Source organism: Oncorhynchus mykiss, chromosome 1 (genome assembly GCF_013265735.2).
Source record: "Oncorhynchus mykiss isolate Arlee chromosome 1, USDA_OmykA_1.1, whole genome shotgun sequence".
Lineage (NCBI taxonomy): Eukaryota > Metazoa > Chordata > Actinopteri > Salmoniformes > Salmonidae > Oncorhynchus > Oncorhynchus mykiss.
This window is the reverse complement of record NC_048565.1, coordinates 93,739,721-93,758,751: the sequence shown is the minus strand read 5'-3', so window position 1 is coordinate 93,758,751 and position 19,031 is coordinate 93,739,721. Positions and strand designations below refer to the sequence as shown.

The window sequence follows — 19,031 nt, the reverse complement described above, 5'->3', positions numbered from 1 at the left end:
CAGGTGTGCTTAACGATGGGGAACAGGTGTGCTTAACGATGGGGAGCAGGTGTACTTAACGATGGAGACCAGGTGTGTTTAACGATGGGGACCAGGTGTGCTTAACGATGGGGAGCAGGTGTGTTTAACGATGGGGACCAGGTGTGTTTAACGATGGGGACCAGCTGTGTTTAATGATGGGGAGCAGGTGTGTTTAACGATGGAGACCAGGTGTGTTTAACGATGGAGACCAGGTGTGCTTAACGATGGGGACCAGGTGTGTTTAACGATGGAGAGCAGGTGTGTTTAACGATGGGGAGCAGGTGTGTTTAACGATGGGGACCAGGTGTGTTTAACGATGGAGAGCAGGTGTGTTTAACGATGGGGAGCAGGTGTGCTTAACGATGGGGAGCAGGTGTGCTTAACGATGGGGACTAGGTGTGTTTAACGATGGAGAGCAGGTGTGTTTAACGATGGGGACCAGGTGTGTTTAACGATGGGGAGCAGGTGTGCTTAACGATGGGGACCAGGTGTGTTTAACGATGGGGAGCAGGTGTGTTTAACGATGGGGAGCAGGTGTGTTTAACGATGTGGACCAGGTGTGCTTAACGATGGGGACCAGGTGTGCTTAACGATGGGGAGCAGGTGTGCTTAACGATGGAGAGCAGGTGTGTTTAACGATGGGGAGCAGGTGTGCTTAACGATGGGGAGCAGGTGTGCTTAACGATGGGGAGCAGGTGTGTTTAACGATGGGGACCAGGTGTGCTTAACGATGGGGAGCAGGTGTGTTTAACGATGGGGAGCAGGTGTGCTTAACGATGGGGAGCAGGTGTGCTTAACGATGGGGAGCAGGTGTGTTTAACGATGGGGAGCAGGTGTGTTTAACGATGGGGAGCAGGTGTGCTTAACGATGGGGAGCAGGTGTGCTTAAATATGGGGAGCAGGTGTGCTTAACGATGGGGAGCAGGTGTGCTTAACGATGGGGACCAGGTGTGCTTAACGATGGAGACCAGGTGTGCTTAACGATGGGGAGCAGGTGTGCTTAACGATGGGGACCAGGTGTGCTTAACGATGGGGACCAGGTGTGCTTAACGATGGGGAGCAGGTGTGCTTAACGATGGGGAGCAGGTGTGCTTAACGATGGGGAGCAGGTGTGCTTAACGATGGGGAGCAGGTGTGCTTAACGATGGGGACCAGGTGTGCTTAACGATGGGGAGCAGGTGTGCTTAACGATGGGGAGCAGGTGTGTTTAACGATGGGGACCAGGTGTGCTTAACGATGGAGAGCAGGTGTGCTTAACGATGGGGACCAGGTGTGCTTAACGATGGGGAGCAGGTGTGCTTAACGATGGGGACCAGGTGTGCTTAACGATGGGGAGCAGGTGTGCTTAACGATGGGGAGCAGGTGTGTTTAACGATGGGGACCAGGTGTGCTTAACGATGGAGAGCAGGTGTGCTTAACGATGGGGACCAGGTGTGCTTAACGATGGGGAGCAGGTGTGCTTAACGATGGAGAGCAGGTGTGCTTAACGATGGAGAGCAGGTGTGAGTAATGTGGGTTGCCAGGACCGGTGGTCAGTAGCCCGGCGACGTCGAACGCCGGAGGGAGGGAGCAGGAGTAGGTGTGACTCAAATACACAAAGATAACTTTACTCCATTACTCAACAATATGAAAGCAGATTTAATGAAATGGAATAATCTTCCCATAAATCTTGCAGGTATACTAAACCTCTTTAGAACGACATGGCTGCCAAAGTTTTTATATTTATTGATGGTAAAACCAAGTACCCCCCCAAAGACATTCAGAGTATACTCAACCTTAACAGGCTTTATATGGGCAGATAAAACTCCTAGAATCAAATGGAAAGTTTGATATACCCCTAAGTCTGAGGGGTGGTTTTAACCTTCCAGACTTGGAATTGTATCAACTTGCTACCCAAGACTTTAAATTGCAACATATAATTAAATGAATTAAAGAGGAACAATGGGAACATATTGAAGATGAACATGTTCATCCCCAGAGTCTTTCCATGTGTCTGTTATCAAAGGACGGAGCTAAGAACATCAACAACTTCATAGTTAAGGACACTAGAACAATATAGAACACTAGAACAATATAGAACACTACACCAATATAGAACACTACACCAATATAGAACACTACACCAATATAGAACAATATAGAACACTACACCAATATAGAACACTACACCAATATAGAACAATATAGAACACTACACCAATATAGAACACTACACCAATATAGAACACTACACCAATATAGAACACTACACCAATATAGAACACTACACCAATATAGAACACTACACCAATATAGAACACTACAACAATATAGAACACTAGAAAACTACAACAATATAGAACCCTACAACAATATAGAACCCTACAACAATATAGAACCCTACAACAATATAGAACACTAGAACGATATAGAACACTAGAAAACTACAACAATATAGAACCCTACAACAATATAGAACCCTACAACAATATAGAACACTACAACAATATAGAACACTAGAACAATATAGAACACTAGAAAACTACAACAATATAGAACTCTACACCAATATAGAACCCTACACCAATATAGAACAATATAGAACACTACACCAATATAGAACAATATAGAACACTACACCAATATAGAACACTACACCAATATAGAACACTACAACAATATAGAACCCTACACCAATATAGAACACTACACCAATATAGAACACTACACTAATATAGAACACTACACCAATATAGAACACTACACCAATATAGAACACTACAACAATATAGAACACTACAACAATATAGAACACTACAACAATATAGAACACTACACCAATATAGAACACTACACCAATATAGAACACTACACCAATATAGAACACTACAACAATATAGAACACTAAACAATATAGAACACTATGACAATATAGAAGAAAATTAAACGGATTCTACCAGAACCAACATCCCTCCCTAAAAAACACAACCTTCTGGAACAATCCTTGGATAGCCTTTTCCAGAATTCACCGATAAAGTGGTCCACGTGGAAAGATGAATCAAATGTATTATTAACATAAATATTGAGAAAAAAAAATTACGTGGGCTAGAGAGACAAAACAAAAATAGTACAATTTGAAGCCATAAAATATGAGAGGTACTGGAGAAATCCAAAGGATGTGTCACGGCTGATGAAAGGAGAGGACCAAGGTGCAGCGTGGTGATCGTACATTTTCTTTAATTAATCAAAATGATGTAGACAAGACAATAAACACAAAACAAACCGTGAAGCTCAACGGCTATGTGCCCTAAAACAAAGTCAACTTCCCACAAACACAGGTGGGAAAAAAGGCTACCTAAGTATGGTTCCCAATCAGAGACAACGATAGACAGCTGTCCCCGATTGAGAACCACACCCGGCCAAAACATAGAGATAGAAAATCATAGAAACACAAAACATAGAATGCCCACCCCAACTCACGCCCTGACCAAACCCAAAATAGAGACATAAAAAGGATATCCAAGGTCAGGGCGTGACAGGAAGAGGAAGGAGAGAAAATATGACTGTGAGATGGGCAGGATGAGCTGATACAATGGGAACATATTACTGTGAGATGGGCAGGATGAGCTGATACAATGGGAAAATATGACTGTGAGATGGGCAGGATGAGCTGATACAATGGGAACATATGACTGTGAGATGGGCAGGATGAGCTGATACAATGGGAACATATGACTGTGAGATGGGCAGGATGAGCTGATACGATGGGAACATATGACTGTGAGATGGGCAGGATGAGCTGATACAATGGGATAATATTACTGTGAGATGGGCAGGATGAGCTGATACGATGGGAACATATGACTGTGAGATGGGCAGGATGAGCTGATACAATGGGAAAATATGACTGTGAGATGGGCAGGATGAGCTGATACGATGGGAACATGTGACTGTGAGATGGGCAGGATGAGCTGATACAATGGGAACATATGACTGTGAGATGGGCAGGATGAGCTGATACAATGGGAACATATGACTGTGAGATGGGCAGGATGAGCTGATACGATGGGAACATGTGACTGTGAGATGGGCAGGATGAGCTGATACAATGGGAACATGTGGGTTTGAGAAAGCGGGATGTCATTCATGTTTGTAGAAATTAATGTACTAAATGTTGATTGTCTTTGTATGTTTTCAAATTGTATTTTTTAATGATTTTTTTTTATTAACAGAGACAGCCTATAGGGAGGAGGTCAGTGTGGTGTCAGGACAACAACCTGTCCCTCAACGTCAGCAAGACAAAGGAGTTGACAGTGGACAACAGGAAACAGAGGGCTAAGCACGTCCCCTTAAACACCTACAGGAAACAGAGGGCTAAGCACGTCCCCTTACACACCGACGGGGCCGTAGTGGAGCGGGTCGAGAGCTTTAAGTTCCTCGGTGTCCACATCACTAAGGAACTATCGTGGTCCACATCACTAAGGAACTATCGTGGTCCACATCACTAAGGAACTATCGTGGTCCACATCACTAAGGAACTATCGTGGTCCACATCACTAAGGAACTATCGTGGTCCACATCACTAAGGAACTATCGTGGTCCACATCACTAAGGAACTATCGTGGTCCACATCACTAAGGAACTATCGTGGTCCACATCACTAAGGAACTATCGTGGTCCACGTCACTAAGGATCTATCGTGGTCCACATCACGAAGGAACTATCGTGGTCCACATCACTAAGGATCTATCGTGGTCCACATCACTAAGGAACTATCGTGGTCCACATCACTAAGGAACTATCGTGGGCCACATCACTAAGGAACTATCGTGGTCCACACACACCAGCACCACATCACTAAGGAACTATCGTGGTCCACACACACCAGCACCACAACACCAAGGAACTATCGTGGTCCACACACACCAGCACCACAACACTAAGGAACTATCATGGTCCACAACACTAAGGAACTATCGTGGTCCACAACACTAAGGAACAATCATGGTCCACAACACTAAGGAACTATCGAGGTCCACATCACTAAGGAATTATCGTGGTCCACAACACTAAGGAACAATCGTGCTCCACAACACTAAGGAACTATCGAGGTCCACAACACTAAGGAATTATCGTGGTCCACAACACTAAGGAACTATCGAGGTCCACACACACCAGCACCACATCACTAAGGAACTATCGTGGTCCACACACACCAGCACCACAACACTAAGGAACTATCATGGTCCACACACACCAGCACCACAACACTTAGGAATTATCGTGGTCCACACACACCAGCACCACAACACTAAGGAACTATCGTGGTCCTAACACACACCAGCACCACAACACTTAGGAATTATTGTGGTCCACACACACCAGCACCACAACACTAAGGAACTATCGTGGTCCACACACACCAGCACCACATCACTAAGGAACTATCGTGGTCCACACACACCAGCACCACAACATTAAGGAACTATCATGGTCCACACACACCAGCAACACAACACTAAGGAACTATCATGGTCCACACACACCAGCACCACAACACTAAGGAACTATCGTGGTCCTAACACACACCAGCACCACAACACTTAGGAATTATTGTGGTCCACACACACCAGCACCACAACACTAAGGAACTATCGTGGTCCACACACACCAGCACCACATCACTAAGGAACTATCGTGGTCCACACACACCAGCACCACAACATTAAGGAACTATCGTGGTCCACACACACCAGCACCACAACATTAAGGAACTATCGTGGTCCACACACACCAGCACCACAACACTAAGGAACTATCGTGGTCCACACACACCAGCACCACAACACTAAGGAACTATCGTGGTCCACACACACCAGCACCACAACACTAAGGAACTATCGTGGTCCACACACACCAGCACCACAACACCTCTTCTCCCTCAGGAGGCTGAAAAGATTTGTCCCTCAGATCCTCATAAAGATCTACAGCTGTTTTACACGGACTAGGACAAGTTATAGTTAGTTACTCATTGTGTATTTGTTCATTGTGTCATTGTTGGGAAAGGACCCCATCAGTCAGCATTTCACTGTTAGTCTACACCTGTTGTTTACACAGCATGTGACAAATACAATTAGATGTTTATTTATTTAACCTTTATTTTAACTAGGCAAGTCAGTTTAAGAACAAATTCTTATTTACAATTATTATTCTTATTTACAGTTTACAATGATTTGATTGAGTTGAGAATTGAGGATTCACAGTTAAGTAACAACTCCTACTCTTCCTGAGCTTGAAGAGATTAACTGACTTTTCAGAGAGAGAGATAATTAACACTGTGCAAACACAGCACTACCCCTGCCCGAGAAGGTGACTACTGCCTGTCAGAGAAGATGCCTGTCAGAGAAGGTGACTACTGCCTGTCAGAGAAGATGGCTACTGCCTGTCAGAGAAGATGACTACTGCCTGTCAGAGAAGATGACTACGGCCTGTCAGAGAAGATGACTACTGCCTGTCAGAGAAGATGACTACTGCCTGTCAGAGAAGATGACTACTGCCTGTCAGAGAAGATGACTACTGCCTGTCAGAGAAGATGACTACTGCCTGTCAGAGAAGATGACTACTGCCTGTCAGAGAAGATGACTACTGCCTGCCAGAGAAGATGACTACTGCCTGTCAGAGAAGATGACTACTGCCTGTCAGAGAAGATGACTACTGCCTGTCAGAGAAGATGACTACTGCCTGTCAGAGAAGATGACTACTGCCTGTCAGAGAAGATGACTACTGCCTGTCAGAGAAGATGACTACTGCCTGTCAGAGAAGATGACTACTACCTGTCAGAGAAGATGCCTGTCAGAGAAGATGACTACTGCCTGTCAGAGAAGATGACTACTGCCTGCCCGAGAAGATGACTTCTACCTGTCAGAGAAGATGACTACTGCCTGCCCGAGAAGATGACTTCTACCTGTCAGAGAAGATGACTACTGCCTGCCCGAGAAGATGACTTCTACCTGTCAGAGAAGATGACTACGGCCTGTCAGAGAAGATGACTACTGCCTGCCAGAGAAGATGACTACTGCCTGTCAGAGAAGATGACTACTGCCTGTCAGAGAATATGCCTGTCAGAGAAGATGACTACTACCTGTCAGAGAAGATGCCTGTCAGAGAAGATGACTACTGCCTGTCAGAGAAGATGACTACTGCCTGCCAGAGAAGATGACTACTGCCTGTCAGAGAAGATGACTACTGCCTGTCAGAGAAGAGGACTACTGCCTGCCAGAGAAGATGACTACTGCCTATCAGAGAAGATGACTACTGCCTGTCAGAGAAGATGACTACTGCCTGTCAGAGAAGATGACTACTGCCTGTCAGAGAAGATGACTACTGCCTGTCAGAGAAGATGACTACTACCGACCAGAGAAGATGACTACGGCCTGCCAGACAAGATGACTACATTCACTATCACCTGGAAGAGATATGTTTTTCACTCCGGCAGGCAGGTACAGTTTTTCTTGCATTGATTTGCTTGAATGAGGTCATATCCTGCATTAATTATCATACAGGAAGTGTGTCTTTGTTTTGACAATAGGGCAATTCTCCTATGAATAATCCTTTATAACTCAATGCCATTATCATTGATCTGAGCCAATGGTGTAGTTTCACACCAGGACCAGCAGGGGGCAGTAAGCACTATGAAATCAGCATACTACCAGGGGGTTTGGTTCATTTTATCCATTAAAGAGACAATCTTCATTTCAAACCATAACAAAGGTACACCCCCACCACTGTTTCGGTAAACAATTGAGGGGTGGGGATTGAGAAATGTAACCTCTCTCAAATTCATAGACAGAGCTGTGGATGCAAGGACTGACCATCCATGATATCAACATTATAGTTTAAACATGTTTTGAGGCTATACAGTGTTTGTTTACAATTACATTGTTTGCAAAGAAAATATATATTTTTTTTAAACGTACATTTTAGGTTCTGATGGGGTTTGACAGTTGAACCGAGCTCACGGGTATCTATAATTGATTTAAAAGTCTAAATATTCGATTTAGCGAATACAAATTGCCCCCTTTTTAAAGCTGCTATTCAGCAGGGAAATCTGCTGATCCGATAGACACGCTGCATTGACAGATAAACAAACTCATTACGTCTGAAGGTCAGGGATCTGTCTGTGACGCCAATCATTTTCTTCCCATGAATAGAGAGACATGTATATGAAAAACAAAAAAAACTGGAATAATATGAACAAACATGTGGGTAGATGTCTTGTTTCCGTTGTATCATGTTATGTAGATATACAACGAGCCTGAGGGGGCCCGTTCTGTGCAGACAGAAGAGAGCTGTGACTATGTGTGTGGCATACAGCCCACTGCAGCTGCGTGGGAACAATGGGTGTCATAGTGAAAGAGATGGTGTGTGTGTGTGAGAGAGAGAGAGAGAGAGAGAGAGAGAGAGAGAGAGAGAGAGAGAGAGAGAGAGGGAGAGAGAGAGAGGGAGATGGAGAGAGACAGAGAGGGAGAGAGACAGAGAGAGAGAGGAGAGAGAGAGAGAGAGAGAGAGAGAGAAAGAGTCAGTGGTACCGTACCACTCAGACTGGTTCTGGTGCTGTGTCCTCTATGACAGAGAGAGAGAAACAGTCAGTGGTACCGTACCACTCAGACTGGTTCTGGTGCTGTGTCCTCTATGACAGAGAGAGAGAAACAGTCAGTGGTACCGTACCACTGAGAGGACTGGTTCTGGTGCTGTGTCCTCCATGGTGCATCAGCATCGTCTCCTCTGGCTGGTGGTCAGAGCGCCTCTCCTCCCTCCTCTCTTCCGCCCGCCTCTCCATCTCTCTCAGTCTGCCCTGAGAGCGACTGATGAAGTGTGGTCTGGATCGCTCCAGAGCCTCCTGTATGTGGGCCAGAAGCAGAGATGTTTTAGTCATTTAGCAGACACTCTTATCTAAACTGACCTGCTGTCAGTGAATTCAACTAACGTGATTACAACATCTATCTGCCCTGTGAGAGCGAGCTTCAGCAAGGGGGCCGAGGACACTGCCCTGAGGTACGCCTGGAACTCCTGATGCTGGCACACTTCATGTGGAGGGAGGCTGGCTAGGAGCTGGCTAGGAGCTAGCTAGGAGCTGGCTAGGAGCTAGCTAGGAGCTGGCTAGGAGCTGGTACTATTCATGTGGAGGGAAGCTGGCTAGGAGCTGGCTAGGAGCTAGCTAGGAGCTGGCTAGGAGCTGGCTAGGAGCTGGTATTCTTCATGAGGAGGGAGGCTGGCTAGGAGCTGGCTAGGAGCTGGTACTCTTCATGTGGAGGGAGGCTGGCTAGGAACTGGTACTCTTCATGTGGAGGGAGGCTGGCTAGGAGCTGGTACTCTTCATGTGGAGGGAGGCTGGCTAGGAGCTGGTATTCTTCATGTGGAGGGAGGCTGGCTAGGAGCTGGCTATGAGATGGCTAGGAGATGGCTAGGAGATGGCTAGGAGCTGGCTAGGAGCTGGTATTCTTCATGTGGAGGGAGGCTGGCTAGGAGCTGGCTATGAGATGGCTAGGAGATGGCTAGGAGATGGCTAGGAGATGGCTAGGAGAAGGTATTCTTCATGTGGAGGGAGGCTGGCTAGGAGCTGGCTAGGAGATGGCTAGGAGCTGGCTAGGAGATGGATAGGTGCTGGCTAGGAGCTGGCTAGGAGATGGCTAGGAGCTGGTATTCTTCATGTGGAGGGAGGCTGGCTAGGAGCTGGCTAGGAGATGGCTAGGAGCTGGTATTCTTCATGTGGAGGGAGGCTGGCTAGGAGCTGATATTCTTCATGTGGAGGGAGGCTGGCTAGGAGCTGGTATTCTTCATGTGGAGGGAGGCTGGCTAGGAGCTGGTATTCTTAATGTGGAGGGAGGCTGGCTAGGAGATGGCTAGGAGCTGGTATTCTTCATGTGGAGGGAGGCTGGCTAGGAGCTGGTATTCTTTATGTGGAGGGAGGCTGGCTAGGAGCTGGTATTCTTTATGTGGAGGGAGGCTGGCTAGGAGCTGGTATTCTTCATGTGGAGGGAGACTGGCTAGGAGCTGGTATTCTTCATGTGGAGGGAGGCTGGCTAGGAGATGGCTAGGAGCTGGTATTCTTCATGTGGAGGGAGGCTGGCTAGGAGCTGGTATTCTTCATGTGGAGGGAGGCTGGCTAGGAGCTGGTATTCTTCATGTGGAGGGAGGCTGGCTAGGAGCTGGTATTCTTCATGTGGAGGGAGGCTGGCTAGGAGCTGGTATTCTTCATGTGGAGGGAGGCTGGCTAGGAGCTGGTATTCTTCATGTGGAGGGAGGCTGGCTAGGAGCTGGTATTCTTCATGTGGAGGGAGGCTGGCTAGGAGCTGGTATTCTTCATGTGGAGGGAGGCTGGCTAGGCGCTGGTATTCTTCATGTGGAGGGAGGCTGGCTAGGAGCTGGTATTCTTCATGTGGAGGGAGGCTGGCTAGGAGCTGGTATTCTTCATGTGGAGGGAGGCTGGCTAGGAGATGGCTAGGAGCTGGTATTCTTCATGTGGAGGGAGGCTGGCTAGGAGCTGGTATTCTTCATGTGGAGGGAGGCTGGCTAGGAGCTGGTATTCTTCATGTGGAGGGAGGCTGGCTAGGAGCTGGTATTCTTCATGTGGAGGGAGGCTGGCTAGGAGCTGGTATTCTTCATGTGGAGGGAGGCTGGCTAGGAGCTGGTATTCTTCATGTGGAGGGAGGCTGGCTAGGAGCTGGTATTCTTCATGTGGAGGGAGGCTGGCTAGGAGCTGGTATTCTTCATGTGGAGGGAGGCTGGCTAGGAGCTGGTATTCTTCATGTGGAGGGAGGCTGGCTAGGCGCTGGTATTCTTCATGTGGAGGGAGGCTGGCTAGGAGCTGGTATTCTTCATGTGGAGGGAGGCTGGCTAGGAGCTGGTATTCTTCATGTGGAGGGAGGCTGGCTAGGAGATGGCTAGGAGCTGGTATTCTTCATGTGGAGGGAGGCTGGCTAGGAGCTGGTATTCTTCATGTGGAGGGAGGCTGGCTAGGAGCTGGTATTCTTCATGTGGAGGGAGGCTGGCTAGGAGCTGGTATTCTTCATGTGGAGGGAGGCTGGCTAGGAGCTGGTATTCTTCATGTGGAGGGAGGCTGGCTAGGAGCTGGTATTCTTCATGTGGAGGGAGGCTGGCTAGGAGCTGGTATTCTTCATGTGGAGGGAGGCTGGCTAGGCGCTGGTATTCTTCATGTGGAGGGAGGCTGGCTAGGAGCTGGTATTCTTCATGTGGAGGGAGGCTGGCTAGGAGCTGGTATTCTTCATGTGGAGGGAGGCTGGCTAGGAGCTGGTATTCTTCATGTGGAGGGAGGCTGGCTAGGAGCTGGTATTCTTCATGTGGAGGGAGGCTGGCTAGGAGCTGGCTAGGAGCTGGTATTCTTCATGTGGAGGGAGGCTGGCTAGGAGCTGGTACTCTTCATGAGGAGGGAGGCTGGCTAGGAGCTGGTACTCTTCATGAGGAGGGAGGCTGGCTAGGAGCTGGTATTCTTCATGTGGAGGGAGGCTGGCTAGGCGATGGCGCATGTTGTGTTACTATTGATTTCTCCCTTACAGAAATGTAGTGTGTGTTTTTTCGCCGGAGAGGAAAAATATAACAAGATACTGTCCCAGCATGCAACATCTCTGACTTGACTATGCTGAGAGATAAACAGGCCTGTTGTGAAAGCATTTAGCCTGGAGCCCAAGACACGTCTTTCATCATCAAGTTTCATGAGTTTCATGCATCCAAAACTTACTCCAGAACTTCAACTTACCCTGCTGGCCATGAGATGGCTAGGAGCTGGTAACTTCAACTTACCCTGGGTGATGGAATGTTGGCTTTGCTTGTTTCCGGGTCAGAGTCAGAATTCAGGGGAATAAACCCAACATCAATCTGGGTTGTGTGATGTGTGGTTCTGGTGGTCTCACCAGGGTCTAGTCTGTTGTCATCAGTCCTGGGTCGCACACAACCACCAGCATCCTTCACTAGAAGTGAGTGAGTGAGTGAGTGAGTGAGTGAGTGAGTGTGAGTGAGTGAGTGAGTGAGTGAGTGAGTGAGTGAGTGAGTGAGTGAGTGAGTGAGTGAGTGAGTGAGTGAGAGAGAGAGAGAGAGAGAGAGACAGAGAGAAGGGTAGAGAGAGAGAGAGAAAGAGAGCGAGAGAGAAGGGTAGAGAGAGAGAGAGAGAGAAAGAGAGAGAGAAAAGAGAGGGTGTGTTGATTTCTCGTTCTCTCTCAAACAAATTCAATAAACTTTATGTAACAAAGTATTTATCCTTCCAATAACCTTAGTTTACCTTTCAATCAAAAAATGGGATTTATATTCTGAACTCAAGACAATTATCTGATTATAAAGACAATTTCAGGAACAATTAACCTGACACACACACACAAAGAGAAACCTTCAAGCAAGACATGTTGTTTCTCTAATGCCTACTCAAAAGTTAGAACCCAGCAACACTTCTGACATTTAACTGAAATTCTTTCAGGTAATTGTCTCGGGGATCGATATTTGTTATGAGCTATGCTCTGTGAAGGTCATCAACGTCGAGGCAAAAACTTTTAAAAAAGCAACAATACCCAGTGTTTTTCCCTCCTCTGGTGTGGTGGGTGACCTTGTAGAAAGGTCATGTGGTGTTGCCTTCCTCAGGCTCAGTTGTCTCTGGAGTTTGATATGAGCTATGACGGCGGCAGCGTTGAGGGCCAGGACAGCCTCGGGAGACTGCTGATGTGACTGGGGCTCTGAAACACAGGACGCCTTTGTTAGACAGTTAGCGACAAATCAATTTTATTTGGATGACTTTTAGAAAAGAGTTGAAGTTGTACTCCATAACATTCCTCTCCTACTGGTGTCAGGTGGTATATTATACTCCATAACATTCCTCTCCTACTGGTGTCAGGTGGTATATTATACTCCATAACATTCCTCTCCTACTGGTGTCAGGTGGTATATTATACTCCATAACATTCCTCTCCTACTGGTGTCAGGTGGTATATTATACTCCATAACATTCCTCTCCTACTGGTGTCAGGTGGTATATTATACTCCATAACATTCCTCTCCTACTGGTGTCAGGTGGTATATTATACTCCATAACATTCCTCTCCTACTGGTGTCAGGTGGTATATTATACTCCATAACATTCCTCTCCTACTGGTGTCAGGTGGTATATTATACTCCATAACATTCCTCTCCTACTGGTGTCAGGTGGTATATTATACTCCATAACATTCCTCTCCTACTGGTGTCAGGTGGTATATTATACTCCATAACATTCCTCTCCTACTGGTGTCAGGTGGTATATTATACTCCATAACATTCCTCTCCTACTGGTGTCAGGTGGTATATTATACTCCATAACATTCCTCTCCTACTGGTGTCAGGTGGTATATTATAGTCCATAACATTCCTCTCCTACTGGTGTCAGGTGGTATATTATACTCCACAACATTCCCCTCCTACTGGTGTCAGGTGGTATATTATACTCCATAACATTCCCCTCCTACTGGTGTCAGGTGGTATATTATACTCCATAACATTCCTCTCCTACTGGTGTCAGGTGGTATATTATACTCCATAACATTCCTCTCCTACTGGTGTCAGGTGGTATATTATACTCCATAACATTCCTCTCCTACTGGTGTCAGGTGGTATATTATACTCCATAACATTCCTCTCCTACTGGTGTCAGGTGGTATATTATACTCCATAACATTCCTCTCCTACTGGTGTCAGGTGGTATATTATACTCCATAACATTCCTCTCCTACTGGTGTCAGGTGGTATATTATACTCCATAACATTCCTCTCCTACTGGTGTCAGGTGGTATATTATAGTCCATAACATTCCTCTCCTACTGGTGTCAGGTGGTATATTATACTCCATAACATTCCTCTCCTACTGGTGTCAGGTGGGATATTATACTCCATAACATTCCTCTCCTACTGGTGTCAGGTGGTATATTATACTCTAAAACATTCCCCTCCTACTGGTGTCAGGTGGTATATTATACTCCATAACATTCCTCTCCTACTGGTGTCAGGTGGTATATTATACTCCATAACATTCCTCTCCTACTGGTGTCAGGTGGTATATTATACTCCATAACATTCCTCTCCTACTGGTGTCAGGTGGTATATTATACTCCATAACATTCCTCTCCTACTGGTGTCAGGTGGTATATTATACTCCATAACATTCCTCTCCTACTGGTGTCAGGTGGTATATTATACTCCATAATATTCCCCTCCTACTGGTGTCAGGTGGTATATTATACTCCATAACATTCCTCTCCTACTGGTGTCAGGTGGTATATTATACTCCATAACATTCCTCTCCTACTGGTGTCAGGTGGTATATTATACTCCATAACATTCCTCTCCTACTGGTGTCAGGTGGTATATTATACTCCATAACATTCCTCTCCTACTGGTGTCAGGTGGTATATTATACTACATAACATTCCTCTCCTACTGGTGTCAGGTGGTATATTATACTCCATAACATTCCTCTCCTACTGGTGTCAGGTGGTATATTATACTCCATAACATTCCCCTCCTACTGGTGTCAGGTGGTATATTATACTCCATAACATTCCTCTCCTACTGGTGTCAGGTGGTATATTATACTCCATAACATTCCTCTCCTACTGGTGTCAGGTGGTATATTATACTCCATAACATTCCTCTCCTACTGGTGTCAGGTGGTATATTATACTCCATAACATTCCTCTCCTACTGGTGTCAGGTGGTATATTATACTACATAACATTCCTCTCCTACTGGTGTCAGGTGGTATATTATACTCCATAACATTCCCCTCCTACTGGTGTCAGGTGGTATATTATACTCCATAACATTCCCCACCTACTGGTGTCAGGTGGTATATTATACTCCATAACATTCCTCTCCTACTGGTGTCAGGTGGTATATTATACTCCATAACATTCCTCTCCTACTGGTGTCAGGTGGTATATTATACTCCATAACATTCCTCTCCTACTGGTGTCAGGTGGTATATTATACTCCATAACATTCCTCTCCTACTGGTGTCAGGTGGTATATTATACTCCATAACATTCCTCTCCTACTGGTGTCAGGTGGTATATTATACTCCATAACATTCCTCTCCTACTGGTGTCAGGTGGTATATTATACTCCATAACATTCCTCTCCTACTGGTGTCAGGTGGTATATTATACTCCATAACATTCCTCTCCTACTGGTGTCAGGTGGTATATTATACTCCATAACATTCCCCTCCTACTGGTGTCAGGTGGTATATTATACTCCATAACATTCCTCTCCTACTGGTGTCAGGTGGTATATTATACTCCATAACATTCCCCTCCTACTGGTGTCAGGTGGTATATTATATTCCATAACATTCCTCTCCTACTGGTGTCAGATGGTATATTATACTCCACAACATTCCTCTCCTACTGGTGTCAGGTGGTATATTATACTCCATAACATTCCCCTCCTACTGGTGTCAGGTGGTATATTATACTCCATAACATTCCCCTCCTACTGGTGTCAGGTGGTATATTATACTCCATAACATTCCCCTCCTACTGGTGTCAAGTAGTATATTATACTCCATAACATTCCTCTTCTACTGGTGTCAGGTGGTATATTATACTCCATAACTTTCCTCTCCTACTGGTGTCAGATGGTATATTATACTCCATAACATTCCCCTCCTACTGGTGTCAGGTGGTATATTATACTCCATAACATTCCTCTCCTACTGGTGTCAGGTGGTATATTATACTCCATAACATTCCTCTCCTACTGGTGTCAGGTGGTATATTATACTCCAATACATTCCCCTCCTACTGGTGTCAGGTAGTATATTATACTCCATAACATTCCTCTCCTACTGGTGTCAGGTGGTATATTATACTCCATAACATTCCTCTCCTACTGGTGTCAGGTGGTATATTATACTCCATAACATTCCCCTCCTACTGGTGTCAGGTGGTATATTATACTCCATAACATTCCCCTCCTACTGGTGTCAGGTAGTATATTATACTCCATAACATTCCTCTCCTACTGGTGTCAGGTGGTATATTATACTCCATAACATTCCTCTCCTACTGGTGTCAGGTGGTATATTATACTCCATAACATTCCTCTTCTACTGGTGTCAGGTGGTATATTATACTCCATAACATTCCCCTCCTACTGGTGTCAGGTGGTATATTATACTCCATAACATTCCCCTCCTACTGGTGTCAGGTAGTATATTATACTCCATAACATTCCTCTTCTACTGGTGTCAGGTGGTATATTATACTCCATAACATTCCTCTCCTACTGGTGTCAGATGGTATATTATACTCCATAACATTCCTCTCCTACTGGTGTCAGGTGGTATATTATACTCCATAACATTCCTCTCCTACTGGTGTCAGGTGGTATATTATACTCCATAACATTCCTCTCCTACTGGTGTCAGGTGGTATATTATACTCCATAACATTCCTCTCCTACTGGTGTCAGGTGGTATATTATACTCCATAACATTCCTCTCCTACTGGTGTCAGGTGGTATATTATACTCCATAACATTCCCCTCCTACTGGTGTCAGGTGGTATATTATACTCCATAACATTCCTCTCCTACTGGTGTCAGGTGGTATATTATACTCCATAACATTCCCCTCCTACTGGTGTCAGGTGGTATATTATATTCCATAACATTCCTCTCCTACTGGTGTCAGATGGTATATTATACTCCACAACATTCCTCTCCTACTGGTGTCAGGTGGTATATTATACACCATAACATTCCCCTCCTACTGGTGTCAGGTGGTATATTATACTCCATAACATTCCTCTCCTACTGGTGTCAGGTGGTATATTATACTCCATAACATTCCCCTCCTACTGGTGTCAGGTGGTATATTATACTCCAATACATTCCCCTCCTACTGGTGTCAGGTAGTATATTATACTCCATAACATTCCTCTCCTACTGGTGTCAGGTGGTATATTATACTCCATAACATTCCTCTCCTACTGGTGTCAGGTGGTATATTATACTCCATAACATTCCCCTCCTACTGGTGTCAGGTGGTATATTATACTCCATAACATTCCCCTCCTACTGGTGTCAGGTAGTATATTATACTCCATAACATTCCTCTCCTACTGGTGTCAGGTGGTATATTATACTCCATAACATTCCCCTCCTACTGGTGTCAGGTGGTATATTATACTCCATAACATTCCCCTCCTACTGGTGTCAGGTAGTATATTATACTCCATAACATTCCTCTTCTACTGGTGTCAGGTGGTATATTATACTCCATAACATTCCTCTCCTACTGGTGTCAGATGGTATATTATACTCCATAACATTCCTCTCCTACTGGTGTCAGGTGGTATATTATACTCCATAACATTCCTCTCCTACTGGTGTCAAGTGGTACAGTACACCATAATTTGCAAATATATTCATAAAAATCCTAAAATGTGATTTTCTGGATTTTTTTCCCCTCATTTTGTCTGTCATAGTTGAAGTGTACCTATGATGAAAATTACAGGCCTCTCTCATCTTTTTAAGTGGGAGAACTTGCACAATTGGTGGCTGACTAAATACTTTTTTGCCCCACTGTACCTTTGCAACCAAACCACATCAAACATTTACTTTAAGCTGATGCGCCTCAGGCCTTGGTAATTAACGAATGACACTCGTAATGAGCCTGATTAAAAAATAATGAGAAAATTTCACACAGGGAAGCGTGAGAGCACGAAGAAGGGAATAGCTGCAGAGACAGCATGCAGAGACAGCGTGCAGAGACAGCGTGCAGAGACAGCGTGCAGAGACAGCGTGCAGAGACAGCATGCAGAGACAGCGTGCAGAGACAGCGTGCAGAGACAGCGTGCAGAGACAGCGTGCAGAGACAGCGTGCAGAGACAGCATGCAGAGACAGCGTGCAGAGACAGCATGCAGAAAGCTCTCAGCAAGATCCACCGTTACTTATTGAAGTGACAGTCTCTCTTTCAGACAATAATACTACACCCTGGACTGGAGTACTGGAGGACACAATTACATGCTCAATATATGTATTCTTCTTATTCAAATACATAACAAACTCTATAAATGTATTGTGTTGTTATAATATAGAATACTGTATAATACTGTGTTATTATAATATAGAATACTGTATAACACTGTGTTATTATAATATAGAATACTGTATAATACTGTTATTATAATATAGAATGCTGTATAATACTGTTATTATAATATAGAATACTGTATAATACTGTGTTATTATAATATAGAATACTGTATAATACTGTGTTATTATAATATAGAATACTGTATAATACTGTGTTATTATAATATAGAATACTGTATAATACTGTATAACACTGTGTTATTGTAATATAGAATACTGTACAATACTGTGTTATTATAATATAGAATACTGTATAATACTGTGTAATTATAATATAGAATACTGTATAATACTGTATAACGCTGTGTTATTGTAATATAGGATACTGTATAATACTGTATAATACTGTGTTATTAAAATATCGAATACTGTATAATACTGTGTTATTATAATATCGAATACTGTATAATACTGTGTTATTATAATATTGCATACTGTATAATACTGTATTATTATAATATAGAATACTGTATAATACTGTTATTATAATATAGAATACTTTATAATACTGTTATTATAATATAGAATACTGTATAATACTGTGTTATTATAATATAGAATACTGTATAATACTGTGTTATTATAATATAGAATACTGTATAATACTGTGTTATTATAATATAGAATACTGTATAATACTGTGTTATTAAAATATCGAATACTGTATAATACTGTGTTATTATAATATCAAATACTGTATAATACTGTGTTATTATAATATTGAATACTGTATAATACTGTATTATTATAATATAGAATATTGTATAATACTGTTATTATAATATAGAATACTGTATAATACTGTTATTATAATATAGAATACTGTATAATACTGTGT

General features: G+C 44.1%; 1 protein-coding gene across 1 annotated transcript in view; it reads right to left on the bottom strand.

Annotated features, from left to right (window-relative positions):
• The window catches only part of LOC110511695, a 47,708-nt gene that overhangs the window by 11,344 nt on the left and 17,333 nt on the right, over positions 1 to 19,031 (bottom strand). Inside the window, exons 5-7 of the mRNA XM_036988827.1 lie at positions 12,579 to 12,740; positions 11,821 to 11,987; positions 8,728 to 8,899 (exon numbers count right to left, since the gene is read on the bottom strand). Of these exons, the coding sequence (XP_036844722.1) occupies positions 8,728 to 8,899; positions 11,821 to 11,987; positions 12,579 to 12,740 (501 nt within the window). The remainder of the gene's footprint in view (positions 1 to 8,727; positions 8,900 to 11,820; positions 11,988 to 12,578; positions 12,741 to 19,031) is intronic.